We start from the raw sequence: 24,158 nt of genomic DNA on the forward strand, positions 1-24,158 counted from the left end.
TTCATATGTGGCGCCTCCTACGGGATGGCAATGGCATGGCATTGTATATTGCTTTCACCAATCAGGTTAGAAAAGGTCGTCATAATAAAATGCAATCCAATATCGAACTCATAAACTCCTTTATTGAAAGAAATCTCAAATTCACAAAGGATTGGCAGATAGATTCAAGTGCATTTGTTTTGCAACAATATGATGAAGTGTGAATATTTCTGCCACCCACACACAGGAAAACGGTTCCAAATAAATGACATTATTACATGCTCCTCCAGCCATGTTATGTACATGAATAAATGTCCATGTGGGCTGTGTTATGTAGGTAAAACCTCTCATTCTCTCAAGCAGGGTATTAGTGAACATAAAAGGAGAAACGACAGGGATTATCCAGTCGCAGTACATTTTCATGACCTAAAACATGACATTTCTACCTTTTAGATTTTGTGGCATAGAGAAAGTCAAGATATCAGACAGGGGAGGGGATATACAGTAAAAAACACTCTGAGCAAATATGTTTTTGGATTTTCACCCGCCAGACATTATTCCTAAAAGGTCTTAATGATGAAATTCCAATGCATGGTACGTAAATATGAACATGAACTAATGCCACCAGTTCAACCTACTCTGGTGTTTTGTCTTGCACTGTATGTTCACAAGGATTTATGAAAACTTACTTGATACGTTGATTTCCTCATTGTGATTTTACACAAGTGTTTAATACGTTTTATATACACACTTTATTAGAATACCTATGAAATGCACATTGTTAAATTTGGTATCACGTTTATTTTCCCTCGACTCCAACCTCATTTGATGCATTGAAAGGATGTGGGTGGAGCAATGTCTATCTACATAAGGGTGCAAATGAAAAACACTCATAAAAGCTCTGACGAAGACCTTGAGGCCGATACGTTAAGCTTATTAAATGCAGCGATACTATCAAGAGCATTTTCTCATGTTATTCAGTTGTTACCATGCACCTGCTACAAAGATAGCCCAGATGTGCCTTTTGAATGGAGGTCATAATAGAATCCGATATAGAACTCAACTCCTTTATAGAAAAAAATGAAATATCAAAACACCTCAAATTGGTAGTATATGCAGGCTGGAATTCAATAGTTGCAGATAGATGTGAGCTTTGAAGTGCATTTCTTTTGCACAGCAGCATGTCTTGGAAGGAAGGAGTTGGGGGGGGGTTGGCATAAATGACTAAAAACAATAACTAAAACAATAACAACCTGTGCAAATTCCTTGACTTAGGTCAAGTGAAGGCTTGAACAATGATTCAATTATGAAAGGAAAGACATTCACAAGCTGCAATTAAAAACAGAACGTGCAGTGGGTTGGCATAAAGTGCTCTGGAGAAAATACCAGAAAAGGTATCATACAACCACAAAGTGATTGACACTATGGCTTCAAACAACAACAATATGCGCAAATTGATTTCGATTTGTAAAGACGAGGCATGAATACTGAGAAAGGATAAGAATCCTAAGCTATTTACCTCAAAGTATAAGAATCTCGTTTTTGTCCATCATCAAATGTTCTGAGATACAAATATTCCCCTCATATTTCTGAAGTACTGTAAGTTCATAAAGCACACAGTTCATCACATTATACAGGTATTGGAAAGGTATTGGAACTGTGACACGTGTTTTGATTGTTTTGGCTCTGTACTCCAGCACTTATGATTAAATTGATACTACAATGAGGTACATTATTATTTACCATTCATTTCTATCAGGCCCAAAATAATCTGAAACAACCAAAACAAGTTTGTAGAGTCACAAGCTTTATGTAATCTTTGCGCACTAGGGATATGATCCAAATACTAAAAACTTTTGACTCCTTTAATACACATAAGTGAATTTGTACCAATACCTTTGCTTCCCTAAAATGAGGGGGGGGCAAAGGTACAAAAACTGCTGTAATTGCTAAGCGGTTCACCCAATATGGATGAGAAAACACTCAAATTAAAGCTGACAGTCTTATAGTCCTTGTATAATTTCAAATCCGAAGTGCTGGCGTACAGAGCCAAAACAACTAAAAATGTGTCACACTCCCAATACTTTTGTAGCTCTGTACTTCATCTGATTGAGTGCAAGTTACTATCTGCAATGTTTGCCTGTTTTCCTTCATTTTAAATTCAGATTTCATTGAAAACATCTCCAACAGTTCAAACGTGTTTCTCTCTTCTTGGTTGTTTGTCTCCATGTAACAGATATGGAGGCATGTACTGAGAGCCTTCAAACCCCATTTTTCTGGTCCTCAGTTAACCCACCAGGAAGACCACCAGCTGGAAGGAAGCAATAGAGGAAAGAGCTCATGAGACAAAACATGACTAATGACTAGGGCCGGGAGTTTTTCCTGGTCAGGTCACATGGTCTGGAAAATCTCTTGGTCTTATGTTATAAATGCAACAACAGGTGTTCTTCCTTTCCTTTAACTTCTTTGGGATAGGGGGCAGTATTTTCACGGCCGGATAAAAAACGTACCCGATTTAAGAATACCAGCACCAATCTGACTTGTTCATTGTTTGTCTTTCATTGCATCCAAATTAAAATCCCACATGTTGATCATCAAAAACATAATGTAATAACAATGTGAGCACTTCCTAATGTTTTCTTAATAAATGTTGTGGTTGGTGTCTTTCTCAGACTCATACTTACTATCCTAAAACACTGGATTCTTTACTGGTGGTCTTTCTACTCCATGAATGGGGTGTGTCATGACGTTGCCCTCTTTGGGTACAGCGAGCACTATTTCCCCCTCCCTCTGCACCAGCCCTTTTCTATGCACCATCCCCCTACCTCTGTCTCCCACACCCAGGCTGCTGTGGTCAGAAGAGGTCGTAAATTCCTAGAGAAGATCCTGCCTCATGGACAGACAGTATAGAGAGAGTGAGTTTTCATAGAGAGAACAAAGGAATTTCTTCCACCTCACAGAACTGGAGGGCCGAACAGTATTTATGTTCTGGAGAATGTATAAAAGATTGGTGAAGAATCCAGGTACGAACTGGTCCGTTTGGTACAATTTTGTGAAACTCATGAGAGACAATATGGCCACATAACAGTGTTTATATAATAGCCTCAGTTATGAGGCTTACATCTAATTGTTGTATAAAATGAATGAGTGAGGATGGAACTGTTTGTGAAATTGTGTAATGTGATTTTGGACTGTTTAATGAAGGAAACTCCAATTCCCTTTTGGAGTTTAACTAAATCAGAGGACCGCCCATGAGCACAGTTATGGTCTGGCATCATGGGACAGGCCCTTTTCTGCTCTTCCAAATAAAACCCCCACATGGGTTTTCTATGACCAGACCAGCTTACCTCGATAACGAGAGGGCCAAGGTTTGAGAGGAGACCAAGCTTACCTCAATTACAAGATGGCTAAAGATTGTAGACCATGCATTTCTCTTGCTGAACTTTTAACCATACCACGTGGTTAAACTCTTAGACTATCGATACCGACAGAATAAGAACAAGTCTTTGATATTAATTACTAGCCTGCAGCGAGGAATTGGTATCATTGAACGCGAAGACCGACAACCGCCCGAAACATCTATCTATAACGACATGAATGAATGTCATTCTGAACTATCCATTCTAACCACGAGAGAGAGAGAGCGGACAAACTCTCCAGCAGAAACAAACTTTTCAACAGAGATCCCGACGACACACTGAGCATAAATATATATATTGATTGCAGTTATTCCCGAATGAGTGAGCGCTCATGTGCAAAGGATTAGCATTTCAATTGTTATAATTATCAACTCTGTAGTGCCTTCTCAGCTGACCCCACTCCCCTTTTGTCTAACAAGCCTCCATACCGGTGTAGCCCATATTCTCCTATCATTTCCTTGTAACCATATCTACTGTTTGTTATGCATTTCTGTGAATTACCTAGTTAGTAAATAAATTATTTTAAGACAATTGATGTATGATGACTCATAGTGAAGACTGGGTTCATGCAGATAACCAACAATTTACGACTATTGGAATGAGACTAACGTGAGATAAATAATAATTCATTAATTCGAAGACTAATTGATCAGATATTACAATATCTGAAAGTTATATTAGGAAAATTATAACTTTGTAATCTGAATATTTTCCTTGGTGCCCCGACTTCCTAGTTAATTACAGTTACATGATTAATCAGTTTAATTGCGTAATAATAATAATTAGAGTTATTTGAAACAGAAGTCTTCAGTTTTAAGGATGCCAAAGATACGACAGGTGGCTACTGGCAAGAAAACACACGACAGAAGAGTTGGACTTAATCATACAAACACACAGGCATGCAAGCAAGCGCACACACACATCCCTGCTCTCCATTCCCACCCTCATAAGCTACAACAATCAAACAGTACAGGGATTTCCTAGTTAGTCTTTTCTGGACCACAAACTTGCTCTAACAGGTAATCAAGGTAATCAACAACATAGTAGATGACAGAATTCCAGGCGAATGCCACTGTGTCTTCTTACCCTCAGGCTTTGACTCATCTTTAGGACTGATGGATCTGCTGACTTCAGCTGCTAATGAGAACAGAAGGACAAACTTTCTCTAATCAGATACTTTGAAACAAACACTCCTATATTTATAACACACAGTATATTATATTTAACTTATAAGAATCAGTCCGTTACAGCAGTGTTTCCCCTAGGATTGTTTTCAGCACTGGTGGCATGTGTAGCAAGAGGGGGGTTACTCACCACGGCACATTTTCGTTGCAGATTCTAACTGCATAATACATATTTTATATATACTAGTCCACACACTGCTAACTTTAAACTCACATTAGTAATAACCTCAAACTGTATGTAGATGTCACTAAAACATGTTCTTCAAATAAATGCCACCACAAATAATGAGAAACCCATTACTGGCATGTAAGGCTCGGGCGTAGTGGAGGAGGAAACAGACACAGGAAGCAGCGAGAAGGGTTATAGCTTTTAATGCTCGAAAAGCAAAACACCTGCCAACCCAACATGCGAACTTAGCGCACACAAAATGAAAGTGCCCCAAACACAGGGGACAAAATACAGTGAGCGCAACACGATGCACTAGCGCAAAATACAGACAGCGCTTACCCAAGCAACACACAGAGGAAACAATCCAGCACAAAGAGCAGGCGGGCCAGCTAGCTCATATAGCCCCGCTAATCAACCCAACTACGGACAGGTGCAAACAATAACAGAATGGGGGAAAACAAAAAAGGAATCAGTGGCAGCTAGTAGGCCGGTGACGACGACCGCCGAGCGCCACCCGAGCAGGAGGGGGCGCCACCTTCGGTGGGAGTTGTGACATGGCAACATCTCCACATACAGTTGAAGTCGGAAGTTTACATACACTTAGGTTGAAGTCATTAAAAATCATTTTTCAACCACTCCACAAATTTTTTGTTAACAAACTATAGTTTTGGCAAGTCAGTTAGGACATCTACTTTGTGCATGACACAAGTAATATTTCCAACAATTGTTTACAGACAGATTATTTCACTTATAATTCACTGTATGACAATTCCAGTGGGTCAGAAGCTTACATACACTAAGTTGACTGTGCCTTTAAACAGCTTGGTAAATTCCATAAAATGATGTAATGGCTTTAGAAGCTTCTGATAGGCTAATTTACATCATTTGAGTCAATTGGAGGTGTACCTGTGGATGTATTTCAAGGCCTACCTTCAAACTCAGTGTCTCTTTGCTTGACATCATGGGAAATCAAAATAAATCAGACAAGACCTCAGAAAAAAAATTCTAAACCTCCACAAGTCTGGTTCATCCTTGGGAGCAATTTCCAAACGCCTGAAGGTACCATGTTCATCTGTACAAACAATAGTACGCAAGTATAAACACCATGGGACCAAGCAGCTGTCATTCTGCTCAGGAAGGAAATGCATTCTGACTCCTAGAGATGAACGTACTTTGGTGCGACGAGTGCAAATCGTTCCCAAAACAACAGCAAAGGACCTTGTGAAGATGCTTGAGGAAACAGGTACAAAAGTATCTATATTCACAGTAAAACGAGTCCTATATCAACATAACCTGAAAGGCCGCTCAGCAGGGAAGAAGCCACTGCTCCAAAACCAACCATAAAAAAAGCCAGACTACGGTTTGCAACTGCACATGGAGAAATGTCCTCTGATCTGTTGAAACAAAAATAAAACTGTTTGGTCATAATGACCATCGTTATGTTTGGAAGAAAAGGGGGAGGCTTGCAAGCCGAAGAACACCATCCAAACCGTGAAGCACGGGGGTGGCAGCATCATGTTGTGGGGGTGCTTTGCTGCAGGAGGGACTGGTGCACTTCACAAAATAAATGGCATCATAAGGAAGGAAAATGATGTGGATATATTGAAGCAACATCTCAAGACATCAGTCAGGAAGTTAAAGCTTGGTCGCAAATGGGTCTCAACCTGACTCAGTTACACCAGCTCTGTCAGCAGGAATGGGCCAAAATTCACCCAATTTATTGTGGGAAGCTTGTGGAAGGCTACCCGAAATGTTTGAACCAAGTTAAACAATTTAAAGGCAATGCTTCCAAATACTAATTGAGTGTATGTAAACTTCTGACCCACTGGGAATGTGATGAAAGAAATAAAAGCTGAAATAAATCATTCTCTCTATTATTATTATTCTGACATTTCACATTCTTAAAAGTGGTGATCCTAACTGACCTAAGACAGGGAATTTTACAAGGATTAAACGTCAAGAGTTTTGAAAAACTGAGTTAAAATGAATTTGGCTAAGATGTATGTAAACTTCCGACTTCAACTGTATCTGCATTGTCAAAATGGCCCCATAGAAGTACCATGTAAAATGTGTGTTAGTGTTACTACCTGTGTTAGTGGCAGTGTTCATTTTGTCATCCGTTTTAGTCATGACGACTAAAATACATTTTAATCTTAGCCCCATATTAGTAATTTCATCCTGAATTTGAGTTATCAGGCGACTGGACGATTCTAGTCCTATTTTAGTCATTGTAAATTAATTTAGTTAAATAGTTCATACAAACCTCTAACTTAACTTCCATCATGCACACAATAGCTTCCACTCCCTTAGACACAGCCATTTCAGTCACATAATAGTCAGTGCATTATTTTCTATAAAATCATTTATATTTAGGCTACCACCTGGGAGCTGTGTAGGAGAGCCGCGCAGATCAGCTCAATCAGATTGCGCAACTGAAAGATGTCAATTCTGCCAATGAGAGGATTGTATGACATTCTCCATGCACGCTTATGATTGGACAAAACATATGAAAATTAGCTTCATGTCGAATTGAATGTCCATTAGTCTCATGGGGAATTGTTGTCGTCACATTTTCGTAGACTGAAATGAAAGTAATTTGTAATAGTTCTCGTTTTTCCCCAGGGCATCGTGTCTCGTTATCGGCTTAGTTTTAGTCAGGAAAAATAGGTAGTTGACAAGTATTTTTCGTCATTGTTGACGAAATTACACTGGTTAGTGGGCTGATTGTTATTATTCTGATTAATGGAGTAATCTCTAGAACAGCAGTTCCCAACCTTTTCCGATCTGGGAACCATCATCAAAAGCTTGAGGACCACCATTCGCGAAGTCGCTAATTATTTTTTTCACATAAAATTGCCTGGTGGCCAACTTTAGTCCATTTTAGCAGTGAATGTAACAAATTAAAGGCCTATTATTATTATTATTATTATTATTCTAAACAATTAGCATTGTGAAAAGTAATGTACAAATTGCTTATAATAACAGTTAATGCTCCTTATCTTCTCCCCTACAGTCCTCAACATTGGTTTAGAATTTAGGATGTATTTTCCCTTTACGTTTGCATAAAGTTATGATGAGACTTCACTACATTCCAAAAGAAAATCATGTACTTTTTACTCCATACATATTCCCTAACACCAAAAAGTACTCATTACATTTTGAATGCTCAGGCAGGACAACAATATGGTCCAATCCATGCACCTATCAATATAATGCCTTGTCATTCCTACTGCCTCTGATCTTGTGGACTCACTAAACACAAATACTGCATTTGTAAATGTCTCAGTGTCTGTCCGTAAATAAAAAATAAACAAGAAAACTGTGCTGTCTGGTCTGGTTTGCTTCATATAAGGAATTTGATGTTTAGCATTTACTTTAACTTTTGACTTTTACTCAAGTATGACAATTAAGTACTTTTTCCACCACTGTACTTAAGTACATTTAAAACCAGATACTTTTAGACTTTTACTCAAGTACTAATTTACTGAGTGACATTCGCGTTAGTTTGGGCATCCTTTTCTATTAAGGTATCTTTACTTTTACTCAAGTATTACAATTGAGTACTTTTTCCACCACTGCACACACTGCAAAGGTTCCTAATTAGAATAAAACAGGTTTCTGGATTTCTGGGATGGGACAAAAACAACACTCCTGTCCTGTGAGGAAGCATGTGTGCAGTGCATGGAAAGTTGGGAATATAGATCAGTACATTAATAATGTTGTGTTTGTATTACTTTGGGGACCCTGTTAGCAGGTTGAATATGGATCAGAGTCAAGTTAAGGTAACACTTACCACAAATTCCACCACAAAACTTTCTCAAAAAGTCCATCCAGGTGTCTTGGGGATATCCTGAGATGAAAAAGAGACAAATTTAAGACAATTATTAAGAGACTTAAAGCATTTAAATGAAATTAACATTGTGTAACATTTTGGTGAAGAAGTGAGTATGAAGTTGAACCAGGAGGAGCCAGAGAATCATTCTACCTTTTATTTTATTCCACACCAACCAACCTGGGGAGTAAAAATACAAATATTTTATTACCTCTAAGTACAAGTCTGCATTAACCATTCTATCAGCTATTGAGTAGGACTTCACCGACAATTACATGCTTAAGCTGCAATAAGAACAGATATTTTCTGAGAGCACCAATTAACAACCTGCATACAGTACCTGCACATCTGAACACTACTGTAAATACAGGTAGAACAGGTATCCCCTTCAGGGGGTATAGCTCACTGTTGTTGCTACTGTTATGTCAATCTGTGCTTCAGAACTATGTACATGTGCAGTGCTCTGTTTCTATAGATGTACTGTTCCTATTATGACGGCAACAAGCACTACAATGATAACACCAACAACAACACCAACAACAATCCCTCCACCACCGACTTCAGAAGGCTCTGAAATGAAAAACGCATTCTGTATTGATTTGTTGATCATGAATTCAACATCGTGCAGCATTCAAAATGTCCTACAACATTAGCAGTGTTACTGACATATCAATACATAAGACTGTAGCACACTTATGAGTGTCCACTCACCTGAACCAAACACCTCTCCAACTGGCTCACTGACTTCCCCTTCTCCAGCAGAGTTCTTCATCTTGCAAACGTACTTGTAACCATTGGTTGATTTGCCAGTGTCGCTTTTAGAGACATTCAGCTGTTTGTATAAGTCCTTCCATGCTTTCTCTCCCACTTTCCAGCTGTAAGTGACTGGTTCAGCATCAGTGGTGTCACTTTCACAGGTCAGAGTGCAGGAGGTTTGGTTGGCGTTACAGGAAGAAGTGATTGTGGGTTTGGGGGCTGCCTCTGTAAATAGAGGAAAGAAACAGGAATAATTTGGGAAAATGGGTGTGAGGCACTACAATACATAACCTGCTGTTTCTACACGACCACACATGTACACACACACACACACACACACATACACATACACAAACACTTACTGATAACAGATCGTTTATATGTCTTGTCAAACAGTTTGCTGTTGAACTCCACAGAATAAACTCCACTGTCGGTTTTCATCAATCCACTGATTCTCAGCTCTCCAGTAGTCTGGTCCAGGGTTGTGCGGTTTATGAAGTCAGCATAGATGTCCAGGCCACCAAAAGCATTGTCCCACTCTGCCACCTTGTTCTTCCCATGCTTCCATAGGATGCTTGTGATGGGGTCAGGCACTGTGGACTTGTCCGGCGTCAACAGGAGCTCACCTCCCACTTTAAGGTTAAGGTCTTCTGGAAAAGCAGACATTTCATACATGTATCAGAGTATCAATGTATCCAGGGTAACACATTATGGTTAGGGTATAAATATGTAGTCCTAACCCTATTGGCATTGAACTGACATTCTTATCAACCTTTACTTTTTATGTCTAGAATTCTGCTTGCTGGGTGTATCTGGTCTATGTAGTCTGACCACTTTGACTAGTATGTCCTCCCTCACCACCACCACTGGAGCAGAAATGTATCTAGACTACACTACAGATGGAAATCTTTGGGTACACCCTGACTCGGAGGCTGTCCACTATTATATCAATATAGATCCTATTAAACCACTAGAGGGGCTATGTCATAGTCCCTCAACGTTCCAGAATGGGGAAAAATAGCAAACATCTTGTTCAGGGAGAAATCCAAAACCAGTCTAATTTGAATGAATGGCAGTAGAGGCATAGATGACGCATTTCCTGATTTTACTGATGCAGGAAAGTAAAAGTAAGGCATGTGACATATCAGAAATTGTGTAATGAAATTATAGTCAACCTAAAATATTGACATATAATTATAGATACTGCTTATAGGAAGAGGATGAACTTTAATATCCCAAGGGGAAAATTGTCTTAGACACTCAGTACTGCTGTATACAAAATAGATACTGTACATTACACACTCAACATAATACATACATTACCCTTATCATACACTTCTCTTACATTCACAAACATAATACTTTGCATAATCCCTTATTCTGTCAGCGGCGTACTAACACAGCTCAGCTTTACTTATTGCGGTTTAGGTATTTGCTGGACATGGGAATGATGGAGTGCTTATACCTGTTCAGCTTACACATAGAGATACTATAGCGTCTGCCTGAGGGAGGTGCTGATACCCAGAGTGGAATACATGGGACGGACCTGAAATAATTTGATGCGCTTGTCTGGTAACAGTCTGTTCAAAAATAGTCTGCAGGGAGGGATGTTGCCTCACACCCATACAGATTTTATACAAATTGTATGTATAAATAGCTTCTAAAATATACTGAACAAAAATATAAATGCAACAAGTAAAGTGTTCGCCCCATGTTTCGTGAGCTGAAATAAAAGATCCCCAAAATGTTCACTACGCGCAAAAAGCTTTTTTCTCTCAAATTTTGTGAGCATTTCTCCTTTGCTAAGATAATCCATCCACCTGACAGGTGTGGCATATCAAGAAGCTGATTAAACAGCGTGATCATTACACAGGTGCACCTTGTGCTGGGGACAATAAAAGGCCACTCTAAAATGTACTGTTTTGTCACACATCACAATGCCACAGATCTCTCAAGTTATGAGGGAGCGTGCATTTGGGATGCTGAATGCATCCCGTTTTAGAGCATTTGGCAGTAAGTCCAACTGGCCTCACAACTGCAGACCACGTGTAACTACACCAACCCAGGACCTCCACATCCGGCTTCTTCATAGAGTAGGATCTAATTAATTTATTAAAATTGAATGATTTCCTTCTATGAACTGTAACTCAGTAAAATCTTTGAAATTCTTGTTTATATTTTTGTTCAGGATATATGTAAACAGACCATAAAGGTGGAGAGCACACCTCCCTGTACTAATTGCTGATTGCCTAGGAGAGGTGAAACCACTCCCCCTCCAATACAGCCACTGATTACCAAAACAAGTCACAAATTGCCCTGCCCGTTGATCCTGGTTGATGTGTCAACAACTATCTGCAAATGAGGAGCAGTCAGCAGTTCACACACCAAGTAGGCTACTGGGAAAACAGGCAGCACTTAAAGTAGATAGCCCTAGCTAGTAGTACTAGACCACAACAGATAAAGGCAAACAATATATACTTATCACTCCTGGAGATATCAGGAGTCCTCTAGCAATAGAATGAAGCAGTTTGATGCATGATTCATATAATTCATCAATACATTTCTTGGTAGTTTAAAAATACTGCTATCAGGTTGTAAATCACAGCTGGTCTGGTACAATGTTACCTGCCTCCATTCAGGATGCAATGTTTCAGTTTCAATGGCTCAATATTTTGGACAGAAACGGAACAATGTAACTAAGGTTGGGAATGACAATACAATCAAACTAGCAACGTCAAAAATCACAAGTCAGTCATAACGTGGCTAATAGGCTAGCGTATCTATTTATGTAGCAAGCTAAAAACAAGGAGCCCTGCCTAGATACGCTAACGTTGGCTAGATACACAACAGATAAAGCGCATTCAGAAAGTATTCAGACCCCTCTACTTTTTCCACGTTACAGCCTTATTCTAAAATGGATTACATACATATTTTCCCTTAATCTACACACAATACCCCATAATGACACAGCGAAAACAGGTATTTATACATGTTTGCAAATGTAAAACATAAATACCTTATTTACATAAGTATTCAGACCCTTTGCTATGAGACTCAAAACTGAGCTCAAGTGCATCCTGTTTCCATTGATCATCCTTGAGACGTTTCTAAAACTTGGAGTCCACCTGTGGTCAATTCAATTGATTGGAAATGATTTGGAAAGGCACACACCTGTCTATATAAGGTCCCACAGTTGACAGTGCATGTCAGAGCAAAAACCAAGCCATGAGGTCGAAGGAATTGTCCGTAGGGCTCTGAGAGAGGATTGTGTCGAGGCACAGATCGGGGGAAATGTCTGCAGCATTGTTGGTCCACAAGAACACAGTGGCCTCCATCATTCTTAAATGGAAGAATTTTGGATCCACCAAGACTCTTTCTGGAGCTGGCCGCCCGGCCAAACTGAGCAATCAGAGGAGAAGAGCCTTGGTCAGGGAGGTGACCAAGAACCCGATGGTCACTCTGGCAGAGCTCCAGAGTTCCTCCAGAGTTCCTCTGTGGAGTTGGGAGAACCTTCCAGAAGGACAACCATCTCTGCAGCACTCCACCAATAAGCTCACACCATATCTTTTTCACCATTGCCTTGCTTCAGAATGTCCAGGATTCCGCGATCGCATAATTCAATGCAAAATCAACCAATCAGCACATATTATGCAAGAGCTCGCAATCAAAAGCGGGTTTGCAATTTTGACAAATTACTGCACCGTTACCGTGAAAAATGGCCCAATCCAATCACACTTCAACAAAGCCCCCCATGTCGAAGTCAACAGTCACTTCGAATCGGCAAAGCATATGAGAATGTCAGAACAGTTCCCACAGCAGCGGCAGATCACCATAACTGAAGTAGTAGCAGGGACAAGCGCTGAAAGGATCAAGGTGAGTGTCATTTTACTCAAACTTGTACTCCTCTATCCTTGGCTTTAGTAGGGGGGTCGGCACTCTGCTCTCCCCAGTCTGTCTATGGAGAGCGCTGCTCAAAGCACTGAGTGCAATTTGTCAGCTTTGCCGTTTTAAACTCTGTAAAACTTAATACGGATCACGAAAGCACAATCTTTTTGGATTTTTAGAAATGGTAATACTGTTTTAAAAGTACATATCAACCACAATACTCTATTTTTACGTTCTGTTCTCTCTCCCTTATGACACTTTCAGAAAGAAAAAAAAATCTGAGAGAATGCAGAAGAACAGCTCCTGACTTGTTATAACTTTCTGGTTGTTAAGAGTGAGAACACGATTAAATTAGCAAAAAATGTATAGGTAATCAATTTGTTCAACTGAAGATCAACACAGGAGGAAAAGATTGGTCTTTTAACTCACACTGTCAATTTCCAGCAGAAATCAAATCAGAAGTAGAGGTCGACCAACTATGATTTTTCAACGCCGATACCGATACCGATTATTGGAGGACCAAAAAAGCAGATACCGATTAATCGGCCGATTTCTATTTTTCTTTTATTCATTTGTAATAATGACAATTACAACAATACTGAATGAACACTTATTTTAACTTAATATAATACATCAATAAAATCAATTTAGCCTCAAATAGTGGTTAAAGCTGGGACAGGATGTGGAGTGCATCCTGTGTTTTTGAGCACCATATTTTGGACACCTTGTGGTGGGGGAAGAGTTTATCCTCTTGGATGAATTTCCCATTTGAGTCAATGAGGATGGCCACCTCAGTGGGTTTATGGTGTGGGGCTGGGGTACACAGGGCCTGTGTACAAGGAGGGGTGTGTCAGGGGGGGCCAGAGAGCTTCTCTCTGTAGTAAGTGTCCCCATGTGAGCCTCCTTGTTGACTGGGGGTGTGGGTAAAGGGTTGTCTGGTATGGGGGGGTTGTGGGTAAAGGTGGGTCCGTTAAGGGTGGTGAGGGGCAGCAGCTTCTCTCTAGGAGTCTCTACAGTCTGCGCTCTGTGCTGCAGCACCCTCTTGATGACAGACAACTCATTTGCCATCTCCTCCTTTACCTGCACTAGCTCTCTCCTCTAGAGGTCGACCGATTATGATTTTTCAACGCCGATACCGATTATTGGAGGACCAAAAAAGCCGATACCGATTAATCGGCCAATTTATATATATATATATATATATATATATATTTTTTTTTTTGTTGTAATAATGACAATTACAACAATACTGAATGAACACTTATTTTAACTTAATATAATACATCAATTCAGTCTCAAATAAATAATGAAACATGTTCAATTTGGTTTAAATAATGCAAAAACAAAGCATTGGAGAAGAAAGTAAAAGTGCAATATGTGCCATGTAAAAAAGCTAACATTTAAGTTCCTGTCTGAGGAGAGGTGTCTTATGATGCGCGTGCACGTGACTTCGTGTTTTTTTTATTTTTCTTCTGGGATGAATACCTTTTGCCCGGTTGTAAAATTATCGCAATTTGACGTTAAAAAATACCCTAAAGGATTGATTGTAAACATCGTTTGACGTGTTTCTACAAATGGTAATGGAACTTTGAACATTTCGTCTATGGATTTGCGTCCACGCCACATGGCATTGTTAAGTGTTCTGGATGGATGGGTCAACAAAACGGACGTATTTGGACATAAATGATGGACTTTGCAGAACAAATGAACATTTCTTGTGGAAGTGGGTGCCCATCCGAGTGCATTCCGCCGAAGATCAGCGAAGGTAAGTAAATATTTCGAACATATTGTTAGAGATTTGTCGACGCCGTGGTTGTAGGCTAACTGTATAGCTTAGCATTGAAGGCTAAGTTCTGTACTCAGAATATTGAACAATGTGCTTTTTCCGTAAAGTTATTTTGAAATCTGACAAAGTGGTTGCATAAAGGAGTAGATTATCTCTAATTCTTTAAATCATTGTTATACATTTTTATCAACGTTTATGAGTTCTTCTGTAAATGAAATGTGCCTATTCACCGGCGGTTATGGGGAGAAAACATTTTCTGAACGTCACGCGCCAATGTAAAAATTGGGTTTTTGGATATAAATATAAACTTGATCGAACAAAAAATGCATGTATTGTCTAACATGATGTCCTAGGAGTGTCATCTGATGAAGATTGTCAAAGGTTAGTGCTTAATTTTAGCTGTATATCTGGTTTTGTGATGGCTATCGTGCTTGGAAAATTGCTTTTTTTTTTGCTGAGGTGCTATGCTAAAATAATCTAATGTTTTGTTTTCACCGTAAAGCCTTTTTGAAATCGGACAATGTGATTGGATTAACGAGTAGAGTATCTTTAAAATGACGTATAATACTTGAATTTTAATTTTGAGATTATTTTGTTTTGAATATCGCGCCCTATCTCACTGGTTGTTGTCCAACCAATCCCGTTAGCGGGACTGTATCTCGAAGGGGTCCTCAAGAGGTTCCAGCCTTTTTCTAAAATGTAACAAAATGTGAATCTAATGGTCTGAATACTTTCTGAATACACTGTACAGCTTTGCGTTATTTCATGGTAGGCCTATATATATGACAAATGTAGCCTATTGGTTTTGCGCTGAGATGACGCCTTGACGCCAGTCATCTCGCTGACTGCCGATACTTCCCATGGTCCTGAATCAATCGTTTTTGTGCTGTTTTAATGAGCGCCTCTTGGGCTACCAGTCATCACGTGGCTTCTCTACAACATCCCACGCTTTCTTGTGGCAAAATGACAGTTGTGTAAGGCTGCATTTAAAAAATATATATATTTTGTATGTCACAGTGTAGGTCTCCTAAAAGAAGTAGGCAAACGTTCACTCTTATCATTCATTTGCATTAGTCGTTGTGTGATACTGTAAAAGTGACGTCAACACTGAAAACAACACAGTCTACCTTTTCGTCCCCTCCCTGCTGCGGTCTTGCTATAGCGTGTGTGTTGCTCTCGGAATGCGCTTTTAATCTTACTGCCAGATCAGCTATGAATTGAGAATATACACTTAGTTTTATTTAGTTTGCTTTTCTGAAACTCCCACAGGAAATATTGCGCACCTGGAGAAGTTGCCATTTGCCCTAGGTTATTTATTCAGTGCAGTGTCACAAATTCAACAAAATTGGTAGGCGCAAATGTACGGCCGATACAAGTGTATTCGAAATTCAGCTGTATGTCCTAGAGGGGCCGGGGCCAATATATTTATTGTGTTATAATATAAAACGCTGGTTGTTTGTGTATGGCTACATTTCAGACATTTTTGTATATTTGAACAATAGTAGGACAAATCTACCTTGTGGTGTTAGGGCTCTAAGCAATGCTAGTTGTGCCCCCCATATAATTAAAATGCACCCTCAGGCATTTCATCCTGGAGCTGGGCCTGCGTTGTGTTCATAATGCACACATTATTCCATAGTACTGTCCATTATACAATTCTATACAATTACAAGAATTGACAACTAGCTAACAGATAGGCATGGGTTTTACTGCTGTAATGCTATGTGGTTCATAAGGATTTTTTATTTTTTTATTCACAACAAATTAATACAGGAAGTACATGTGGGAACACAAGTATATATAAATAATATACAAAGGGCAATTGGGCTAGGGGGTACAATATCACATTACACAAGGACCTTAAGGGACATACATAGAATAATAAGTGTAACAGCTGTTCATGTTCAAAGTATTAGCATTTACATGAGTGTAGTTATGAACTGTATTAAAGTGGGTCCACTGAGTTTCCCGCTCTTGAACTGCCCCCACCCCTTTCCTTTGTCTACCAAGCTGTCATATTTTTATTTGTATCATGTTAGTAGCCAATGTATGACCTATTGTGTGTTTAGCTAGTCCTTTGTTATGCTAGCAAGAGGTTGCATGGCAACAGCATCAACTTCCGGTAGACAGACGAAACAATACTGTTCATTTACAGTATACTAATAGCACGTATTATATACTCATTAATTATGTAGCATACAGTATGTTAGTATGGGTATTCGAACACAGCTTTTATTTATATATATATAAATATATATATACAGTATCATTCCAAAGTTTGGACACACCTCATTCAAGGGTTTTTCTTTATTTGTACTATTTTCTACATTGTAGAATAATAGGACATCAAAACTAGAAAATAATATATGGAGTCATGAAGTAACCAAAAAAGTGTTAAACAAATCAAAATATATTATATTTTTGAGATTCTTCAAAGCACTCACCCTTTCCCTTGATGACAGCTATTTGCACTATTGGCATTTCCTCAACCAGCTTCATGAGGTAGTCAGGTGTGCCTTCATTAAATGTGAAGACTGTAATATTATCAATTCAAATCTCTGTGTAATTATTCTGTAATTCAACGAATCACTGAATAGTAATTAACTAGGTCAGGGCACCACGGGAAAATTGTTTGTATAGTTTCAATTTCCCGAATATAACTCGTTACCACATCGGTCTCATTTCTGAACGTCGTAAATCCTTGGATATCTGCATGAACCCTAGCATCAAATCATGAATCAGAGTTATACAAATTGGCATAATTATTTATTTACTAACTAATCAAACACAGTATTACATAAACACACAATAGGTCATACATTGGCTACTAACATGATACAAATAAAAATTTAACAGCTTGGTAGACAAAGGAAAGGGGTGGGGGCAGTTCAAGAGCGGGAAACTCAGTGGACCCACTGTAATACAGTTCATAACTACACTCATGTAAATGCTAATACTTTGAACATGAACAGCTGTTCATTAGAAAAATAGCAATTTACATATTTACGAGTGTATACCTTTGTTGTCCCTCTGCTCGCCGGTCCGTCTGTTGGATAATAGTCAGTCGACAGAAAGCCTCTGGTTTGTCCACCAGAGATCAAAGTCTGTCGTAGTTGTAGGTTGTTATTATGGATACGTCAGAGTACCATTCGGAAATGTTCTTAGATCGGACGCATTTACCAGACTAAAGTATTTAAACAGCTGCAGCCTGAATAATGGTCTTCAGTTTGTAGATTTCTTCACCATTTCAGCGTGTGGATGATCTCCATATTCTTTGGTATTGTCCTTTGCTAGAGTTGTAGTTTTGAACCACTTCACACACCAGCATCACCCAGCGTGTTTTGGTCTAATATATATTTTGTCAGAAGTGGGTTTTATACTTTTAGTAGAAAAGGGGGCGTTCCATTACGCCAATGTAAATGTTTGTGCTCACAGGGGCGTGGCCACTGACTGATCATAAGTTACTATGAAAAACAATTCTCATTTAGAAGACTAACATCACATCTTTCCAAAGGTATTCCTATACTCAATCATTTATTTTATACAACATGCAGACGCAAACCCCATCATTGAAGTGTATATAAACAAAGAAACAGTAATGTGTGTCTCCTGTCCTTCAGGAGGACACCAAATGAAACAAACTTGACATGACTGTTCCTTAAGTGTCCACGGACCACTCCAACTAGGGCAGCAGTTGGCCTAGTGGTTAGAGCGTTGGGCCAGTAACCGAAAGGTTGCTGGAATGAATCCCTGAGCTGACAAGGTAAAAATCTGACGTTCTGCCCCTGAACAAGGCAGTTAACCCACTGTTCCCCGGTAGGCCGTCATTGTAAATAAGAATTTGTTCTTAACTGATTTGCCTTGTTACATAAAAAAAATATAATAAAAATACTGTTCAATTATTCAAACTTTTGATGTCCAAGTGTGTGTTAACAAAATGATTCTCAATTTTGAGAATCCTTTTGGGGAAATGAGTTTCAGTATTTTCGATCGTCATAAACGTGTGTGTGTGTGTGTGTGTGTGTGTGTGTGTGTGTGTGTGTGTGTGTGTGTGTGTGTGTGTGTGTGTGTGTGTGTGTGTGTGTGTGTGTGTGTGTGTGTGTGTGTGTGTGAGAGAGAGAGAGACCTAACCACCCCCAGGGCAGTCATGACAGAATGTATTGTCCTTACTGGTCAAATGTCTATGAACGCCAATACAAGTGGTCAAACTAAGTAGGGTAGGGTCACCGGCAGCAATTAAAATGGCAGTACCAGCTCTGACATGAAGGTAGATTTTTATTTTTATAAATGTCATATGTAATAACATTAATAAACAGTATTGATGATCAGGCCTATTTATATTGTAATCTTTTAGCAGACACTCCTATCCAGAGCAATTAGGGTTAAGTGCCTTGCTTTAGGGCAGGGGTCGGCAAACCAAAATGTTGAAAGAGCCATATTGGACCAAAAAAACAAATCTGTCTGGACTGCAAAAAATTAAAAGCCTTATATAAGCCTTATAATGAAGGCAACACATGCTGTAAGTGTCTATATTAGCTTGCTATCAAAATGATAAGTAGGCTACAAATACATAATGAGCATTCATGATTAAACGTTTATTTTACCTGCAGCGCATCCTGGAGAGAATGACGCACCACGTGACTACTCTGCTATACGATGGTGCTTTAAGTTTAACTTCCATTATAATATTAATGTATTATGTTTCGTTGCATTGATGAAATTATAGAAATACAATACAGAAATCAGATTTGATGTCATTTTTATTTTAGGATTCGAAAAAACAACAACAAAATGTGCAACGTGCATAATAGCCTCCTGTAATTTCAGACCTCCCCATGGAAATAAAATGCAGTCCTTTTCAATCCTCAATAATACGATACAATCCTCTTCTCTTTTCCCCCTTATCTGGGCAACAGACAGAGTGCAATAAAACAGCAGCCTTTTGAAAAGGTAAAGTATATCAAATTAAAATAATACAGTTTAAGTTCGATTTCTGTGCATTATCCTCTTCTCTTTTGACACGCACAATACAATGCAGCCATCCTCGGACCTGAGCAACAAAACACAATAATATCCCTATGTGTCATTCCAAATATATACTGACAAAAATCAGAAATCACTTTATAAAAACAGCCACTGTGTTACTAAATATGTGACTCTGACAGGATTGTGTTCTTACCCGTTTAATGTGACTTCTGTTTTCGGACATCACTGGACAGCTTCTCAACATCGGGCATGTAAGATGTAACTTTAATCTTCACGCAGGACTGCAAACTCTCATCTGTGAGGCGGGTGCGGTATTTGGATTTTATGTAGTTCATGTTTGAGAATATCTGCTCACACAGGTATGTTGATCCAAAGATGGATAATACTCCAAATGCATATTTCTTCATGTTCCTATAACTGTCAGGAAGAATGTAAATGTCTTTCCACGTTACTCTTTTTGTTATTTGACAACCACTCATTACAAAGCAAACATGCAGGCAATCCTTCCGCATTGGCAATGAAAGCAAATGATTCGGTCCAAGAACTGTGGAATCCTCTGTTCTCCTCAGCCATCTTTCTCTTTTTCCCTTTGGGATCCATGGCCCATGACACACCCGCCGGTTTGTTTGCAACAGCCACCTGTCTGGCACTACGCCGAGCTGAAAGAAACGTGTGTCGCAGGCTATGACGTAAATCTTCGTTGACAGAAATGTTGAAATTAAATATTAATTATACACATTTTTTTACAGCATTGGATAATAAATTATATTAAAACAAAAAATATATTCACACCATCTTTTTCCATATTTTTGAAAAAGCTTCAGGGAGCCACTAGGGCGGCGCTAAAGAGCCGCATGCGGCTCAAAAGCCGCGGGTTGCCGACGCCCGCTCTAGGATATAGACAGATTTTTTGACCTAGTCGGCTCAGGGAGTCGAACAAGCGACCTTTCGGTGACTGGCCCAATGCTCTTAACCGCTAGGATACCTACCACTCTGGCCTATCATTACCACTCACCTGAGCCAAACACCTCTCCAACTGACTCGCTGACTTCCCCACTAACAGCGTTTTTCAGCTTGCAGATGTACTTGTAACTGTTGGTTGATTTGCCAGTGTCACTCTTAGAGACATTCATCTGTTTGTCTAAGACCTCCCACGCCCCCTCTCCCACTTTCCAGCTGTAGGTGACAGGTTCAGCATCAGTGGTGTCCCCCTCACAGGTCAGAGTGCAGATGGTTTTGTTGGAGTTACATGAAGAAGTGATTGTGGGTTTAAGGACTGCCTCTGTAAATCCAGGAGAAAAAGACAGAGACAAAGCAGGAAAAATGCTTGTGAGGCACTGCATAATCTGCTATTTAATATAAGGGCACACAGACCGACATACAGTGCAAGATCTGGAACAAACATGCACGCACACTTACAGATCATGTATACAGTATATTGCTTTCGCCAATCAGGTTTGAATTGTTTTTTAAATCACTGTCAGGTCATAATACAATCCAATATCGAACTCAACTCCTTTTATTGAAAAAATAAATATCACACAACTCAAATTCAAAGTATTGGCAGTATATGCAGGCTGGAATTCAATTGTTGCAGATAAAATATATTTAACACACTGCACTTTCAAGTGCATTTGTTTGTCACAGCAGCATGTCTCAGAAAGGAGTTGACCCTGATTTAGGAATCATCAGTCCTGTGGTGTGATCCGTTTGGCGAGAAGTACTTCCAGTACATGCAACGAGACTGATCTCTAAGTACCTTTCCCTAACTTCGTATTCACAGATCTTAGGGGTTCAGATAGGGATATGCGTTGGTGATGGCTCAGCCCTATACAGACCTTCCTCACCAATCAAGTTAGGAAAAAAATACATTCTTAAGACAAAGTTCTGAAACAGAATTGGTGTTCAGATGTGTGTACATGGACAACAATCATTCAGTCATCAACACACCACTAGTGTGAGGTCTGGAGTTTATACAGTTATACAAGGATTGTACATTTTTGCATGCGCCATGACTCCATTTTAGAACAGTCAAGTCCCAAAATAAAGCAAAGTGGCTGGTCTTAATTCATAATATCTTCTTCTGTAACAATTACCCGAGACATACCAGAACAGAACTAAAACCTGGGATATACCAGGTTAGTGGTTTTCCCAATCTGGTGGCAACTAGTGTACACTGCTGTTACCCCTTACTATGGTCCGTCACAGATTGATGTTGTCACAGGCCGGCTCATAGCCTGTGGCAAAAATGAGGGGACATGAACAACAGGTATAGGCCAATCAAAAGGTTCTTTATTGTAAACCAAAAACTATTAACTTTAAACAAAGAAAAAGGAATGAGGTGTGGAAATGTCATAATGTAGGGTGTATGTAAGGTGCATGGATGCATGAATCTGTGTGTGTGAACATGACTGAGTGGAAACTAAATAAACCTACAAAGGAACAAACAAAACAGGATCATACCTGGAGGAGCAGGGAGAGAGAGAGAAGAGTGGTTAGCGAAGCAGTTTAAATACCCTGAGCCCAGGTGGCTCCAATCACGGCAGCTCCAATCACTAATGACCCTCCTCTGCCTGCAGGAGGAACCGCCCCTGCACTGCAGAGGAGGGGCCGTGACAATGTACAGATATGGGAAAAATTATTACAATCCAGGTGACAATGTATATTGTGAAAACTGATATACCAGAGGGTTATTTGAAGGAATTGAAAGACAACCACTGTTTGTCAAATAAAAATAGGAAGGTATTAAAACAACTACAAATTGTGTTAGTAATAAAACATCTCAGTACTGCAGAGCTCTCTCTTAGTAATACAACATCTCAGTTCTGCAGAGCTCTCGCTTAGTAATACAACATCTCAGTGCTGCAGAGCTCTCGCTTAGTAATACAACATCTCAGTGCTGCAGAGCTCTCGCTTAGTAATACAACATCTCAGTGCTGCAGAGCTCTCGCTTAGTAATACAACATCTCAGTACTGCAGAGCTCTCTCTTAGTAATACAACATCTCAGTACTGCAGAGCTCTCTCTTAGTAATACAACATCTCAGTACTGCAGAGCTCTCTCTTAGTAATACAACATCTCAGTACTGCAGAGCTCTCTCTTAGTAATACAACATCTCAGTACTGCAGAGCTCTCTCTTAGTAATACAACATCTCAGTACTGCAGAGCTCTCTCTTAGTAATACAACATCTCAGTACTGCAGAGCTCTCTCTTAGTAATACAACATCTCAGTACTGCAGAGCTCTCTCTTAGTAATACAACATCTCAGTACTGCAGAGCTCTCTCTTAGTAATACAACATCTCAGTACTGCAGAGCTCTCTCTTAGTAATACAACATCTCAGTACTGCAGAGCTCTCTCTCTTTACAAGGCAGATGAGGATGAGCTCTACCTCTCAGGCCTGGTTCCTCTCAACCAACACTTTAATTTGCCTAGTGTGGGGGTTGCCATAAATTACTGAGAAAAAAAACTACCTGTACAAATTCCTTGACACAAATCAAGTGAAGAATTATATAAGACATTCATAAGCTGCGATTTTAAAACAAAGTGCAGTGGCTTGGCATAAAGCGCTCTGGAGAATATAATTAAAAAGGTATCATACAACAACAATGTGATTGATACTATGGCTTCAAACAACCTGTACGTTATTGATGGTGATTTGTAAAGACAAGGCATGAATACTGAGAAAGGATAAGAATCCACAAAGCTATTTACCTCAAAATATAAGAATCATTTTTGTCCAACATCAAAATGTTCTGAGATACAAATATTGCCCTCATATTTCTGAAGTACTGTAAGTTCATAAAGCACACAGTTCATCACATTATACAGTGAGCGCCAAAAGTATTGGGACAGTGACACTTTTTTGGTTGTTTTGGCTCTGTACTCCAGCACTTTGGATTTGAAATTATACAATAACTATGAGGTTAAATTGCAGACTGTCAGCTTTAATTTGAGGGTATTCTCATCCATATTGGGTTAAAGCTGACAGTCTGCACTATAACCTTTATAGTCATTGTATCATTACAAATCCCAAAGGGAAAGGGTGATAACTAGTCACTGAATGCCTTCAACTGAAATGTGTCTCCCGCATTTAACCCAACCCATCTGAATCAGAGAGGTGGGGAGGGCTGTCTGCATTTAACCCAACCCCTCTGAATCAGA

General features: G+C 39.4%; 1 protein-coding gene across 4 annotated transcripts in view; it reads right to left on the minus strand.

The window, feature by feature from the left end:
- Positions 1-2,225: 2,225 nt before the first annotated feature.
- LOC115179340 (uncharacterized) overlaps positions 2,226-24,158 on the minus strand; it is a 45,320-nt gene continuing 23,387 nt past the window's right edge. Inside the window, exons 6-10 of one of the 4 annotated variants that reach the window (XM_029740762.1) lie at positions 9,702-9,989; positions 9,295-9,564; positions 8,737-8,763; positions 8,545-8,601; positions 2,226-2,290 (exon numbers count right to left, since the gene is read on the minus strand). In XM_029740762.1, the coding sequence (XP_029596622.1) occupies positions 2,241-2,290; positions 8,545-8,601; positions 8,737-8,763; positions 9,295-9,564; positions 9,702-9,989 (692 nt within the window). In that variant the 3' untranslated portion in view covers positions 2,226-2,240. Of the gene's footprint in view, positions 2,291-8,446; positions 8,602-8,736; positions 8,764-9,037; positions 9,154-9,294; positions 9,565-9,701; positions 9,990-24,158 lie in introns of those variants that run through there. The other 3 variants (XM_029740760.1, XM_029740759.1, XM_029740763.1) reach the window with 3 other exon arrangements.

This window comes from Salmo trutta, chromosome 39 (assembly GCF_901001165.1).
Source record: "Salmo trutta chromosome 39, fSalTru1.1, whole genome shotgun sequence".
Classification (NCBI taxonomy): Eukaryota; Metazoa; Chordata; class Actinopteri; order Salmoniformes; family Salmonidae; genus Salmo; species Salmo trutta.